General features: G+C 38.3%; 1 protein-coding gene across 3 annotated transcripts in view; it reads left to right on the top strand.

Annotated features, from left to right (window-relative positions):
* The window catches only part of LOC139993526 (venom dipeptidyl peptidase 4), a 317337-nt gene that overhangs the window by 238084 nt on the left and 62371 nt on the right, over nt 1–16882 (top strand). For all 3 annotated transcript variants that reach the window (XM_072015337.1, XM_072015338.1, XM_072015335.1), the window contains 2 exons: nt 6441–6680; nt 8163–8398. In XM_072015337.1, coding sequence (XP_071871438.1) covers nt 6441–6680; nt 8163–8398 — 476 coding nt within the window. The remainder of the gene's footprint in view (nt 1–6440; nt 6681–8162; nt 8399–16882) is intronic.

Here is a 16882-nt window from a genome sequence, read left to right as displayed (position 1 = left end):
TTAATAAGTAGATGTTACAATAACGTATGTACCTTAACGTAAGCAACGCAATGTTGTGTAACGTCGATTTGTTGAATTTCAAGAGATTTCCTCTACTTTGCTTCAAACTGAACATACTTCCTCGAGTTGCTTGGGGATTTTGACTCTGTTACGTGATTCGTTTAATTTTGTGCAATTTAGTATCGCCTGGTGTACTGTGAGCGGTAAGAACAGGGTTCGCAACACGGAGCAGCTTCTCGTTGTAATAGAAATTTGTGCGTTAGTCTTCTGTGTCCAATTAGCAGTCTGAGTAGCTTGACTTGATCTCTTCTATTGTACTCTACTTTTATTAGTAAGCGTAACTGCTTGAAATTCTCTGGAATTTTGCATCGTTGATTTTTTTGTGTAATTATTAAACTCGATTGATCCTTCTTCAACTTTATGTAGAATCTTACGTTTAATTCTTCAGGAAATATATATATTCATTAGTTCATTAACTAGGTTAAAAACAGTCCCTCTTTTTGCTTAGCTTTTTATGCATAGTGGGATATGTTTTAACACACCTTGAAAAGTTGAAGTTACTCGTAGTCAGACAGTTTAATTTTTAGAATTTTGTTTATTCAGTTGACAATGCTATGCACCAAAGGTAAATGCGTATAAATAAGTGAAAACAAAAATTTATACAAATCAGAACGCATTAGTAAATTGTTAACACTGTTGTGATGAAGGTTGGCGAATTGTGTGGTGCAGTGAATTTTCTCTTCCATTACTGTATACGTTGTTTCTTTTCTTAAAATTTATTACAAGTGGATATAATGTTTTATAATAACAAAAACATATTACTTGATGTTTTACACTAACGTCGAAGCTGTATAAATGGTGGGATTGTATTATATGTATCTCATCCCATTCTGTGTAACTTGAGTTTTCATTTTCTTCAAAATCGTGAACCTCAAAGAGTTAAGCATCAAAATACACGTATGTACCGTATACACATACTTAGAACGATAAATGTTTCGCAGAAGCTTGCTACAAAAATCGAAGGAAAGAAAATTTTCTTGTTTTCAAAGAAATAGTTTGGAACATTCTTCTATGCATTCCAATTTCTCTGAACTTTATCAAACTTAGACTATAAAAGTAGTGACAGAAAGATATGAATGGAAATGCAACTATTCCACACACGTATCCTGATAAAAAGAAAAAAGATCCATTTAGTGAAGATTGAGAAAAATTGTTCCTCCCTTCTGCTAGACCGTTTCTGGCATCGCACAGAAGGAATCGAAGATTTCGAAGAGATCCGCAAGTCGAATACACGAGGATCTCCGCGCGATTTTCGCAGCGTAAATTTTACCTTGAAGTCTGAAGAATTCTCGGAGATCTCCGAAATTCTGCTACAGCAGAGACTCGGTCGGAGTTGACGGTGAAAGAGATGAAAGGGAACCAGCATACGGTCGAAGAGGGCAGAAGCTGCCGCCTGTGTAATTTTTAATGGGTTTTTAGAAGGCAGGATTGATGCCGGTGATGGACAACAGCAAATATTGCCCGGTGAGAAAGCTGCTGCAAGTTTACCTGAGCGATGAATAACGTCGTTCCTCTTTAATGGGGTTGCTTCCTTGCGCCTAGTACTCGTGGATCCTTTGCAATTCAGACAAGGGACGGATCGTGTATTTAAGCTTTGTTTGGCAAGGGACAAACTGCGCTATCAACTTTTCATTCGATACGATCCAAGAAGCGATCGTTTGCAGGCTAAGTTTGAAGTTTAGTGATGTAAATAAAGAGAATTAAAATGCGAAGATAATACTCGACAATCGTGATAAATCTTTTGACTTAGTTGGGAAGAAGGAAACGATTAATTAGATACAAAGAGTGTAAGAGTACACCGATTAAATGTTAATGTTCACCGAGGACGCACATCTTTCGTTTTATATTATTTCATCGAATTTTCTATGATCCATTTTGTTCTATTTCTATTCCTATGGTCATAACATAACTCAATAAATTAATATGAAAGAAAAGATGTTGTGCATCTATTATTTTCTTATAAAACAAAAGAAACCTCTGGGACAACCTAAAATTTGAACACTTACCGTGGAAAATTTTCATGTTCGTATTATATAAAACGTTTTGATAATCCAAGAAGCGAAAGAAGTCTCCGTAATTCAGAAATAATTACCTCGATTTTCAAAGAGGTAAACTTATACAAATTTTCATCGATGGAATTTCGCGCCTCTCGGAGGATACGTGTTAAACCGAGTTTAAATGAGCTGAACAATGTTTCACGGATTCGATCAATACCGAAGGATGAAACGACGAAATTCTGACGTGAACAAGTAACAGGCGTTCCGGCATGCATACTAACAAACCCAGAAATCCTGTGGTTAGAAAAACTGTAACAAAACCAAATAACAAGGGAGAAAGCAACTATGGAAGTAAAACGGGGAAAAAGCTCTTGACGCGGGAAAAAATGGGGACGGCGAGGATTCCCGGTGGTCGTTCGACCAACATCTTCGGTGCGTTCTCTTTTTTTTTCCAAGTACGTGTCCGTGAAAACTCATTTTCCGGCGGACAAAGTGGCCTACTTTGATACTCGTCACGAATCTCAAGTCCGTGGGAGCAAAGAGTCCATTTAAAGATTACAAAGATTGCACAATGAAGAGAAGATTGAGGAGAAGAAAGAAAGCAAACGGATAAAGAATGGCTAAAGGACCAATCTGACGGACGAGGGGAGAAAGCAGAAGAGAGGATTCGAGGCCTCGATACCGAGGAAGATTTAAATTTCCATTTCCTAGACCGATACACCTTCCTCGAGGCGACGTCTCTTACCGCGCCGGCACGCTTTCTTCCTGTTCTGAAATGATTTTTTCTCCGCCGATTCACTCGTCCGTGGCTTCGTCGATTTTAACCAGACGGAAGATCGCTCGATTTCGCGAAACGAGACACGCGTTTCGTTTCTGCCTCCCAGCTGCATTTTTCTTTGTTTCGATGAATGTTGCAACAAGGACGCTTTATTCTCGAGTATCATGGAAAGGCTAGTACCTTGTTTGCTCGTGAGTATTCTTGCCTTCGAGCCTTCTACAAAAGCGAAATGAAAGCGGTCGGAATGTTAGGACGCGGTAAAGTAAATATCAAATTGTAGTTCCACGTTTATTCGAAGCGTTGCCACGTGCATGGGAAATAAAATTTATGAAATTTCGCTTCGCTCCTTTTTTAAATACGCCGTATGTTCTCTCCACTTTTTTCCGTAGAACGGCGGTAGTGTAAGTTCCATGAAAATAGAGAAAAATATGTTGTACAAATAGAGAGGCGTAAATGTTTTAGTGAAAATTGTAACAAAAAATGTAAGAAAAATATGCAATGATAATAGTGGACTAGGTTTTTGTTTAAGGAAGTTACAGGGGTAGATTGGTATCTATAAATTATATCGATAATGAAGGTAAAAAATAATGGGATGATTTTTTTCTTTGATTAAGCTACAGATAAATCGATACTTGCGTCAGCTTTATTTGTGAACAACGCTGTTGGAAGTTGATTTATATAAAATGTATGGAATTTATTATATTACGAATTCGTTTGCCGATTTTCTTTAATCCGACTTTAGCAAAAGTGTTGATCCTGATGCTGAAAGTCGTTCTTCGGTGTCAATCAAAAATTATCCTGCCTGACAAATTCAATATGAAAAAGTGGAGTATCGAACAATAGATTACATCGTCGAATTTTAGAATGCGAAAATGCGGTATAATAATCGCTGGAAGCGTCAGTAATTCCACGATTCTACGCGGCTATATATTTCGAACAATGCTCACCGATTTCCCCATAATAAATTTCAGGCGCATTGACTCGTTTCCTACCCAATTGCCCCTCTGATTTTTTGCTTTCAGCTACCCCTTTTTTCTACGCTCCATCTACCTTTCTCGTTCCTCGTTCTCAAACGCTGCCCAATCTAAAGTATCCTCTCCTTTCTGTTTTTTCCGCTCGGGAGTCTCGAACATATTTCTTCCCTCTTTTATTTCGGCCGTCGTTCCCTATGCATTTTTCAACCCTTCGGTGCCATAGTCTTGTTGATTTGCGGTAAACCACGGTATGGCCCGTTTTCTAGAAAAAATATCGTTCACTTGGCCATTTATAAACCAAATTCCTTTGCTTTCCTCTTCCCCTTTCATCTTCTATTTATTTATCTTTTTTCTTCTTGGTTATTCGTTTCCTATTCGTTCTCATCGCGCAACGGGACGACAAAGGAACGTTCATACTGTTTGTTAACTCGTTACATGAAGTGGGTTATTGTTTTATTAAGCTACAAAAAATGCGTTAGAATAATGGACACGTGACAGAAAAGCGTGACTTGTCAGCGAATCTTATGCAAACTCATTTTTTGTTCTTTTTTTTTTTAATTTAATCAAGCAAATCTGATCAAAGATGAAATTCAAGTAAAAATTTGCCTCGTCCATTGAACATTGTAAATATTGCATTTTGAATAATTTCAGCCTTTGTTCCCTTTGTTGGACGATTATTTTCTTGGTTGTTTTCCACCATCCAAATTGGTGGAAAATTGTTACTTCGATGTTATCGTCGATTTTTTATCGCGTTTTACGGAGTCACTCGCGAAATATGAAACACGATTTCATTTCAATCGACCATGCATAAACATGCAACATTTTGGAAATTTTATGCCCAGGTCCGTAGCGAAATTTTAATAAATGTGTTATTTAATTTCGTTGTTTGCCATCGTTTCGGAACCATTTCGAAATATTCCGTGAATTTTTAATTGCGTCCTGAAGAGAACGACCTCGCAGGACTCTCACAACATTGCCTGAAAAATTTTTATGAAATCACAGATCGAACAATGAACAGCCTCCATTGAAATATCTTCGTTGAAATATTTCCCTTTCAGAGATATTTCTAACAAGCATATCTGTTCGTCTACTGAGGTTTTAATTAATCGTAGTTTTAATTTAGTTTCGTATAAATTAATTTCTGCATCGAATTTTATTAACTCTGAAATCTTAAATCTACTAAAACATAATTTAAATGACAAAAACATTCATAGGAACGATAAAAATAATTTGCCAGTGGCTCGTGGCACCTTGAACAATTCGTTGATTAAATTCAGATTTTAACAGTTTAAATATCACCATAGGAGGCAACTATAGAAGCTTCACTATTAAGAGACCACGAACAGCGCATAAAAGTTTTATTTCACTTCTGCTCAAAAGTTTAGAGCAAGTTAGAATTTCGAAAGAAATAATGACTTTCATATATAAATAAATATTTTACTACTGATATTGCTATTTTGTAGCGTTGACACTTTAATTAATTATACTTATAAACGACACTTGTAAGGATAATATTCTTATTTCTCCTAAAGATACACGAAATATTCGTATCATTTAAAATGCAAAGGCTCCAAACATTTCACCAGAAGCGTATGTCATTTTCTACTCAAAAATAATTGTCTTTTTTTTATTTTCCGGCCACTTGTGTACATACATCATTTGCCACGGCGACTGCTCGATTACCCAAGGAAAAAGTGGCGGCAATCGATCAAACGCTTCTCCAGGCTATAACTACCCCTCGAATTTTAATCCCGCTTGAATTTTCACGGAAGCTAATTACTGGCGGAATAATTCAATTTTAATATGACATTCTGATTAAATTCACGTTTTCGTGCGTCGAATAGGAAAACGCCGGGATTTATGTCATTCGTTCTTTAATATCCGCGCAGCAGAACGTACACTCTTTTCTGTTTCATCCTACGTTCGTTTTCTAACAGCAATAAAATCGTATTGCACGGGAGCCTCGCGACATTTCCGAGCGAAGAGAACGATAGAAGCGTTTAGAAATTCGCTAATACATGTTCGTTGAATAAGATTGTAGAGGACGACGTCGCTTAATATATAATCTACGATTTTTGCGCGAGGCTTCAATATTCGGATGGCTGGCATAGTTGTCGCGTTTTAATCGCGATGGAAGTTTTATCAGTTCGATGGCGAATGCGTCTTTTACGTTCGACGCGACGGAATTCCAATAATCCGGACGATAAGCGCACGGCGACGCAATGGACGCGTCTTAATTTTATTAAAATCATACACATGCTTTCACGGAAGTTGAAGAGAATCGAGCTACCAAGTTTACCGAAATTCTTCTCCAATGAAAATACCAAAAAAACGCAACGTTTATTCACGTCCGAGTGACGTTTCCGCTAATCGACTTCAAAGTCGGAAAGTAAAGGAGAATTGTCGCGTTGCTCGGAATTTCTACAATTTGAGAGGAATAGTTTGTCTGTAGCTTATCTTCAAAATTTACTTTGGGCTTTTACTGTTTACTGTTTGTAAAATATTAGATTTGATAATTGTATAATTTCTATAGAAAGATTAGAACGAGCAACTTACGATTGTCGAACGTTATTATCTGATAGAAGAAAATGAGGATTGACTGCAGGTTGACCAGTAATTTTATTGTTTCAGAGTGGCACGACCAATCCCACGGTGAAGCTGTTTTACGTCGACTTAGAAAAGGTGGTCCAAGGTAACGTGAGCTTAACTGAAATCGAACATCCGGACGAGTTAGCCTCCGAGGAACGGATTCTATCTGCCGTTGCTTTTCCTACGGACAATCTCGTGTACGCGACCTGGATGAACAGGGTGCAGAACGAGGCGTACTTCCGTTTTTGTTACGTACACGATTCACTACCAAATTGCACCACCGTACGTACACAGTATTATACAGATATTTAATAATAATTGAGATTATTTATCACATATAAAAATAATTTTTATTTCTTTTATTTCTCAATTACTTTATTATGAATCTACTACTTTATTCGCATTGGATATACTACATGGTGTGCGATACTTAAACAAGTAAAATGTATTGGAGTTTTAACTTGACTTGTACGAAGGGATAGTTGAAACTCAAATTTCAACGAGTTTTTCTTCGGTGGTGTGCAAAATCGCTCGACCAAATAAGTTTTTATATTCGAAAAACGTTATCTGAAAGAATTTTAAATAATATCAAGTGAAGTAGTATGATAAGTAAAAGGAAATATAATACACAAGCGCTATTACATAGTTACATAATATGGCTTAAAATTCTTTTAAATACCACTTTTGCAATACATGGAAAATCTATCTGGTTGAAAACTTTCGCACGCCACTGTAATTCAATTAATTTCTTTTTTCCGCAAGAAGACACAATTTCGATAAGTCTGTCAGGTTTGCCGATTTTTTGCTAGTCCAAGCTGACGACGCCAACAAGATGAATAAGAATTGGCGATCCGTCGCGTGGTTTTCCTTTAAAATTTCACGACGTTTTATCGTCCGTAAAAGACGAAGTTTCTCGGTTTAATTAGATTGGCGCTGCTGTTGGAAGTATCGCGATTCGTTTAATTCACGGGGCTTCGGGGGTGAGGAAGCCCAGCTTGGTCAAGAGAGTGTTATTTCGTTTATTGTTTCACGAGCAAGTTTAGCGACGATGAGTCCGACTGAAGGCTACCTGCAACGTTTTTATCCTCCTCGTAATTTCTACTATTAGTAATCTTTATTAGCAATCTCAATTACAAACAATTATTGGCTTTCGTTGTTTTCTTAGTTTTATCACCAGATAATCATTACTTTCGATCAGTTCAGATGAATTTCATGCCAATAATTTCTTACTCGCGTTTAAAATAAAGGAAGTTTAATTTTCTTAGAAAATCCTCTTCGTACAAATTTTCCAATCCATTTCCTGCAACTCGTTTGCTACCAACGACGCACCGTATGCGTCGCCAGATAATATTTTGCACCCAAGAAAAGAAGATGGCGTAGAATAAATATCGTAGAAAATATCGTGCAAATATTGCGCGAAATGAAATAGAAAAGTTTCAGGACGAAGCAAAAGATTTGGCCTACAGTCGTCGTCGTAAGAATTTCGAAATCCTTCGAATACCTAAAGAATATTTTCTACGATTCGTAGAAATCGTGTCGTGGAATGGGTTAAACCGCTTTTGCCTTTCGATTTCTCTCCCACAAGTCACCGTGAATGTCTAAAATCGCAAAATAATCCTCTGGATTCGCTCATCAATGGTAGAGTACCTCGACGATGCATGGAAAGAGGATACTGTGGATTTGAACGATGCGCAATTTTTCGCGACCGTTTTCACGGCAAGAGGAGGAATGGATGGGAAACGGGATGAAATATTCATCTTTCAGGCGCTGAAGCACTCGGAGAGGCATGGATGGGTCGAGCAGTTCGAACCACCGATGTTCACCGATGATGGCGATTCGTTCCTTACGATTCTGCCACAGAAGCAACACGATGCGAGTTACTGGAGGCATGCAGTCGCAATTACCAACGTTTCCTCTGGCAAGACGAGGAGCTTCGCTCTAACTTCCGGCCGGTTCGTCGTCACGGAGATAGTTTCCTGGGACCAGAAGAACTCTTACCTGTAAGTACAGAACTCCTTAGAACAGTTTGATCGTTAACTTATTCGCAACTGGACTCTTGTGGTCAGACTTAATCGTGGAATATTACACTGACTTTTAGTACCTTGTACCTTATTTATTCTTATTTCAACCATTTCTAATTGCAAATAAACGATGACCTTCTCTTACCTGTATTTTACGGTATTGAATATCCAGTAATTTCGTAGAATTGTTGAAAATTTGCTAAATTGGGTCATACTGGAGGTTCGTAGCTCTAGGCTGTCAATTTTCAAAGTGCACACAGTAAGCGCAAATAGTGGCGTGGTTCGTATTCCAAAAGCGGTATTTTTGAAATTTTTTTCATGTCGCCTTTCAAATACGAAGCGAAAAAACCTGGTTGAAAATTGTACGCGTCTCTTAACTCGAAGGATATTGGATTTATTTAAACAATTTCTGAAACGTTCGATAATTAATATATTTTTCAACGCAACACGAGAGTGTAAATTTCTATAGAGAATACTGGAATCTGTGAGAGAATGAATCTGCAGAAAGAAGTTCTCCATATTTCATCTGGGAAAAAGTAAAAATCGCAAATAGAAAATCTAAGGAACACTGGGAGTGAGGAACTGAGGAACGTGTACCTGGTTGATGTAATTTTTGTACAATTGTGTTTGCCGTGCTTTACCTGTTTCACGTTTCGCCTTTCAACGTGCCGAATAAAATAAAACGAGCTCTTTGCTGTTCTAAACGAAAGTTATATGAGTTAGCGTGAGTATAATTATTTGTATGCGCGTAAATTCAGATACACCAAGAGTCGTAGAAACTTTTAGGACGTTGCAAAATGCAACGCGAAGAGATGAAGATTATTTAATCGCAGTTTGATGAACTTGTCTCGAGTGGTTGTTACGTAGTACGGTTATTAGCATATTTGGAACTGAACTCTTGTGATGAGATTTAACATTGTGAGAAGGAGAATAGTTTGGTTTGTACATGTTGCGTGGGCAACCTGAAGTCCTCGAAATAAACAGTTCGCTTTGTAAGAAATTCTTATAAAACGGTACATCGTGATATAACAAAGAAATACGTAAAAATATACGCAAAACGAAATAGAAAATATACTACTAAAATTCAAAGAGGAATTCATTTGAACTTTCACGTATATTTTGTCTATCGGTTTATCTTCGTATGATCTAACCTGGCCAGTTTCGAATAAGATAGTATTACCCATGGTCCATAAAATTTGCATTTTCGAGAGATTTCCGAACGCTCGACCCAAGCATAGATTCTGCTCCCTCGAAATATCCTGAATTGTGTGACAATCGTTCACAATGGGCTGGAGATTCAGATAAAGACCAGTCGAGACCCTTGCACTTATCGAAACGGTCCCTCAACACCCCCCAAACCTATGAAGATTCTCTAAATGTATATCGACGAAACAAACCCTTAAAACTGGTACTCGACGATTTCCTGTAAACCTGGAAAATCTTTCCCATCCACTTACGCTGACGATTCTTACGGCAGAACGTTCGAAATACCACTCAATGGAACGTTCCAGTTCCACTTTAGTTGCAACCAAATTTGACCAGTCACCTTCCCGATCCAATTACTTTGCCGACGTTCTGATTTCGTCACGCCCTTTCCAATTCCTCGATCCTTCCAAGCTACCCTTCGGTTTTCTTCGAAACTTCGTTTCCATCAGAGACTTGGCTGTTCGATAATTACACTGGCTGCTCAGTAATCGTGGCGTAATCGGCAGATGGAGTGATTCTACGTGAAAAAGTTAATCGCAGAATACGATTCTTTTATACGACGTTTCGTTTTTCGATAAAATCGAATTCGGACATTTCTTTTAGTATACAGCGAGTATATTGTTGAGAATTGTGGATCTTAATCGCCGAAATAAAAGTAAAGGAACACTTAGAATTTATATTAAAATAGTTTTAGATTTATTTAATAAACGATTTCCAGGATCTTCGTCGATATACATTTGCAAGCGTCTCAGCACTCTCTTTGTCTCACCATCTTCTATATCACACTGCCAATGGAACAGTTACGAAGTGATGGATCGTGATAGTGAGAGGAAGAAACTCTTGAGTATATTTAACAATAGAAATTTATTAATATATATTCAAATGTAAAACTTAGCGTAGAACTCGCGATTGTTACATTAGCGGTTCGCGATTATTATTAGTAACGGTTCGTGATTCGCAATTACAAGTTCGACTTCTGGTCGATGCGTTTTGATGCGCGATATAAGTTCGGATGATGACTGCTTAAGATTCCGAGGAACTCTGATCAATTATTACGAACTACCAACTATTGCTTCGGACCGATATGTAACGACTGACTTTCCGTCACGATGAAGGAAAACTGTGACAGGGTGTGTCTAAGGATGCGAGATCATCGGATTCGTTGAGGAAAGCCTTGGTTCGAAAAGCGAGGGAAATGGAAGCCGTTGTTAATTGGTTAATTTTGTGTTGGTGGTTGGAAAAGGATACTAACTGCCCTTGAAAAAAAGTTGCTAGCGGGAAGCATCGTGAGAAAAGCAGATTTCTCGTATCTTCTCGTAGTAGGTGATTGATTTAGGAACTACTAAGAGAAAGACTTTGGAAAACCTTAGCTAAATAAATCCTAAAATTTGTAGCAGGTCTTTAGGCTGGTTGAAAATATTCTGCGAGGATGTATCGACATCTGGCAATCATCTTATCCGAAGAATAGGGTCTTTGCGTAGCGAGCCACGGGGCAGAGACCGTTGGAATGTTTACTGTTAGGTGTCGGTACAACTATTTCTTTTTAGGGAGAGCTATGCAATCCTATACCTCTGTTAGGTAAAACGTTCATCCCGTGACCGCGGCTACGTTCGGTGACTAGTTGTCGCCTCGAGTCTAAGCTAATTATCTCGAGTCTCGAACAATTATGTTTGGGTTAATTTGTAAAGGCTACAATATTGGGAATTTTCCAAAGAATTCCAAAGGGGGTCCCGGTGTTCTTTCATCTCCGACATATATAAATTGTGAATTTTGGTTATTTTTCTACTCAGGATGTTTACCATACTGACCACAGTAGTCTGCTCTGTGGTACGTGTTTATTTGTGTCTCTTGTTAAACGCAAACCCATTTTCTGAAATTATCGCGTCGTTCTATATTTCTTCTTTTATATATTTACCCTTATCCGTCATTGTACGTTCTTAGGACGTTTTTACGTTCGATAGGAAAATATTTCGGAATCTTTGTTAAACTCGTCGGAGGTTGCGAAAAGAAATTTGTGGAAATATCGGATTTCTGTTAAATAAACAGCTAGAGAGTAGTTGGCTAAAAAAAGAACGGAAGAAGTAACTTTTAATTAAATTCATTGATGAAAACGACATGATATTGAGTAGAAAAATGGATACATCGTTATTTCAGGCATGAATTTCACGGGTAAACTCGATATGCGGAAAATTCAATTTTTTATCTTCGTTATTAAAAATCCTCTGAAAACAATAGAGCGTTCGATAGAGAAATAAATTGGGCATCGTTTTGGACATGAATTGCACAGAAACTTTGAATACAGAAATAATCTTCCCAAAGCAAATTAATTTCCTGGAACACCATGAATATCAAACATATAGCGTTTAAACAGATGATGAATACCATTCAAGGTTGTTCTGTAGGGAAATGAGATTGAATTGGGCGGCCGGTGCACACAGTATCAATGGCTAACGGTGCGTTTACGTGATAAATGATAACGCTCTTTGGATGGCCGCTGCCTGTGGCAGACGTTTGCCCCGTGATTCCATGGGAATCCCCAATAACGTGTCCCCCTGGCGTAATATCCTTTCTTAGCCGTATTTTATCGAGAAATAATGGAAGCACGTAGCTAAGTCGGCGTACTTAACGTCCACGTTCGAACGTCTTTTCCCGATCGTTGCAAAGATTTAACGTCCGAGAAACTGGGATCCACTGGGAACTGTCCGTGATAAGAAACCAAGTAATTTTCGTTTCAGTAGAGCAGCCGATAATTACACAAGGTATCTCAGTAATTGCGATTCAATCGGTAAACAGGTGAAAATACACGTCAAAGGTATGGAATAACATTTTTTCACGCGACGTTTCATTTTCGAGGAGAATGGAGTTTGAAAATCTGTCGAATACATTAGCCGAATCTGTTCTCGTAAGCGAAGCGATCGGCATTGAATAATCGAAAAATCGTTATTTTATATGAATTGACAGAAGAAAAGTTTGTTCATAAGATATTTCGTTCCTGGGCAAGACAAACTTGGAAATCTATTAAATACGTGCACCGGACCGATACTTCGCGTACAACCCAACGACGAACAAATTTTATTCTTCACGTTCGACTTACTTTCGCACATAGAACAGCCTCCTACCTTATTTAGCCGTAGTCAGTTGGTAATTAGCCAAGTTCATTTACTATGTAAATTGAATTCTACTGTACACCTAGAAAATTATCCAGATGGAAACACTATCGAGAAAAGCATCATGCTACAAGCGGTACAGGTACGCGATGAAGGATTGATGGTTATTCAAGATCCTGGCTCATCTTGAGCCGATATCGCGTAATACCTTGAAAATTGTGCTTAAACGAGCCAATATTTTTATTCGACGCTCGGTACACAGGGGAGAAAGAAGTTGATTTTCCTCTTAGCGTCTTAACGTGTTCAATATCGGCGACGCCGGGGAATCGCCTTTGGGAGATCCGAAGGGAAGAAAAATAGTCAAACGGAAAAATCGCGTTTAATTCTGCTACGTTTCAAAGAGAAAGGTTAATAAGCGGCGATGCAAATAACGACCGGTCGAAGTTTCGTACAAAAGCTTCTCCACCCTCCCCTCTTTTTCAACTCCCACTTTCCACCGGATACGCTGCTATCCAATGCTCGCGTTAGTTTCACTCGTGTAATTATGCAACCTCGATTATTACGCTAATTGGCACGCTACGCGAAAACGTACGCGTTTGTTTGCTCGTGCATGCTCCTGCAAATGTGTCGCCTCCGCGTCGAAATTGCGAGCGAATGTCGTTGCTCGCGAAAGGCTGCCTTTTAAGAGAATTCCAAACGCAGTTTCAGTGAAATTAAACCTTTTTCTTTTTTACCATGATCAGTTTGCTATATAACGTGGTCGGTTTTTTTTTTGAAATTTAAGGAACTATATTTCATAGAATATTTAATAATGGAATGTTTCAGGTAGAAATTATTAACTGGCCTCTGAAAGTAGACATTTATAATTGTTAATTTATTTAGAGAATGTATAACATATATCGCGAGCCCGAAGATTCCATCTGGATTCCAATAACGTTAATTGAAATCGTTTAAAAGTTCCGATATAATTTTCACATATCTGTTTTTACAACAATTTCCAAATTTTCCTTTGTTTTCCGTTCTTTCGTCTTGTTACCACTTATTTAGAGTTTATGACTCGTATCGCGCGCTTCAAGATTTTTTTACAGATCCTGGTAACATCAACAATATTCGATAATTATTAAATCCTTTCGTCTCTCTTTCCAATCTTCGTCATCTTGCCAATTGAATTCTGAAATCAACGAATAATCGACTAATAATAATAATAATCAATCAAAGTACCGAGGACCTTCTTTTATTTCTATCTAATTTAATCTGATTTGATCGATGCCTGCAGTGAATCTGTTCATGGATAAAAACTAACGTGGCAAGTTCACTTAGGTTAATTATTATCGAGCTGGTATTCATGGACTGAGGCAGAGTCGAGCACGATGCGACTGGCCTAAATAACGATCGACATTTTTCTCCTCTTCTTCTCTTTTTTTTTTTTTTTTTTTTTTTTCATGATGATGAAAGCGACGAACGATGATATTCGGTGGATAACCGAAACTACGTGTGTTATTCTCTGTGAGTTTCTTTTCCGGTTTAATTAACGGAAGAACCGTGACTGGCCGTTTGGAAAGCCCTGGCTAAATTTTGTGGAATTTGTTTTTCGAGAGAACCGCAGCGACAGTTGGTAGTTGGTTGGATTAAGAAGCAATTTGGGAGTTGCTCGTGCAGATTGTTATCTCAGAAAGAAGTTGAAGAAGAAGGAAAGGGATCTTGTGTTAGGAAGTATTCTGCTTCTCGAGGAATTCTTAGGCTGCCTTGGTGAGATCTTTTAATCTCTTGACCACCGCTGCAATTTTCTTCTACCAACAACGACCAATTATTTATCGTATGAAGTTGTTAGAGAAGAGAGAAATTACGATGCTTGTACAATGTTAAAGATTAAATTCGTTCGAAGGTAAAATTCAATAATTAAAAACTTTAGCAGCAGTGTAAGTTATAGTACGAGTTCTACCAACGAACGATGGCTGCACTTTTATTGATGAAAAAAAGAAATTGAAATACTTGTACGATGTGCCGTTATAATTAAGTTCGTTAGCGATCATAAGAAGCAAAATTTCCTAATAAAAAACTTTAGCAGCAGTGTAGGTTAAAGTACAAGTTTGGCCAAGTAAATTAGAGGGTTTATAGGTGCGTCGAGTTAGTACCATAAGCGGTAGTAGTATAGCCCGTACATGGTCAGACCGCTCTAAGTATAAGCCAAACTGTATGGAAGCTCCTTAAGTGGAACTTGCACACTTTAGCATTCCACTTTTTGCTATATTCTGGATGAACTTCCACTTATGCATCTATCAATTTTAGTAAAATTTTATTTATCGATGGCACTCGTTATCCTTCACGCTTTTAATTCTATTTCTTTAATATTATTTTACTAATTATTCTTCGTGAATTAATCGAAATATCCTTGCAAGTTTTGTGAAATTGAATATACCTCATTTTTCCACGAAATTTTTATATAAAACATAAATTCATTAATTAATCAACATTTGAACTATCAAACCAGTCAAAGTGGTGGACTACAGATTTCTAGTTGCTTGGAATTATTTAAAATATACAAGCGCATTCTCGACGTTAACGCAGATTCTTGCTAATTAATTGATCGATATGTTACAGGGTGTCGCAGTAATTAACAAACAAAATATATTTAACATCGATTTTTCAAATAAAATCCCATGTAGAAAGATGTTGTTCCATATTTCCCATCTATTTTTTCACAAAAAATCACCTGCTCCTGGTTTTATCATAATTACTGGAACACTCTGTATGCATGTATTTATCATCATCGTACCACTCTGATTACACTAATCCATATATAATACATTTAACTAAATACATTAAAGATCGATAGTGCCATCATTAAACAAGTTAGACCATCAGAAACACACTAGTCACACGTTGAGAGTGCACTCGAGCTTCGTCCATATAGCTCATCATCGTTGGCACGCATTCGAATCTCGTTAAACGACACTCGAATCCCGAACATCATTTCAACAACGCATTGTTCAAATTTGAACATCGACGCGAATCGTCGAGGATCGTTTCACCCACTTCCGATTTCCTTGGTCAATTTCTCCATCGCTCGAAACCATCTTAACCAAAGCAGAAAGTTTTACATTTTTAGTATTTACGGTAGTCGATAGGCGACATGCCTTTGATTTTTCTGCATCGATGTTGCACGTTGCACTTTCTCCTCTTCGCTTCTTCTCAAACTTTTACGTCTCCCCTGGAGAAGTACGCTCGGTACATAAAGTTAACTGTTTCGAAGAAGTACAGTTTCCAAAGATTTTCTGATCAGATGTCGCGGTCCCGCTTGGTTCAGCAGGATCAATCGCGTTATGCGTCGCACTTTCCCTTCTTCGCTTCTTCTCAAACTTTCAGGTTTGCCGCGAGGAAGCGAACCGTAACGTTCACGAATCGTTGACGCAAAAGTGCAACGCACGACACGATTGATCCGAAAAAAGGCCGCGACATCTAACCAGAAAGCGTGGTGAAATTGGCGAACGCGCAATTAAGTTCTTCGCTTGGCGCCAGCTCGGCAGCCACTTTCCAGTTTGGCCCTTTACTTTGCAAATTACTTTCGTGCCGTTTCGCGGCTTCTATCTTTCGCTACATCAAGCGGATATCTCCACGGTGTCTCGCATAGTTTCCACATGGCCGGTCCAACGCGGAGCCCGCGATCGTCGAGTCCGCGATCCTCCGAGGTGTTAATTCACTAGCCAGCCCAGCCAGAGTTTCCGCGGAGTTACGCCGACTCCAATTAAGCTGATGGCAGCCGGGTAAATTGCGACCCCGCCAACTGGAGTCACTCTGTAACGACCTCATCGTCGCCTTTCTTTTTGCAATTTTTTTTTATTAGTTGGAGGGAACTCACGGCGATCTCTGTAATTGTTTTTCGAATAATGAGGGGAATTGGCGAGTCGAAGATAATCGCGCGTTTACGCGTTTGGTGTTACATCGTGACGCATATGCTGCGTCGATTCGGTCGTTTCAGTTGGATGGAGAAGTTGGCTTTTGTAAAATTGGTGGTGTATTGTGCTAATGGAATCGAGGAATTTTTTTCGAAGACGAAATTCGTTAAAACGTTAACTGGCACGCGAATTTTATATATTTTGCATTTAACAGGAATAACATTTAATCCTCGCAAAATATTTCATTGTATTCG

This window comes from Bombus fervidus, chromosome 13, assembly GCF_041682495.2.
Source record: "Bombus fervidus isolate BK054 chromosome 13, iyBomFerv1, whole genome shotgun sequence".
NCBI lineage: Eukaryota > Metazoa > Arthropoda > Insecta > Hymenoptera > Apidae > Bombus > Bombus fervidus.
The sequence above is the reverse complement of the archived record's forward strand: the minus strand, read 5'-3'. Positions and strand labels throughout refer to the sequence as shown.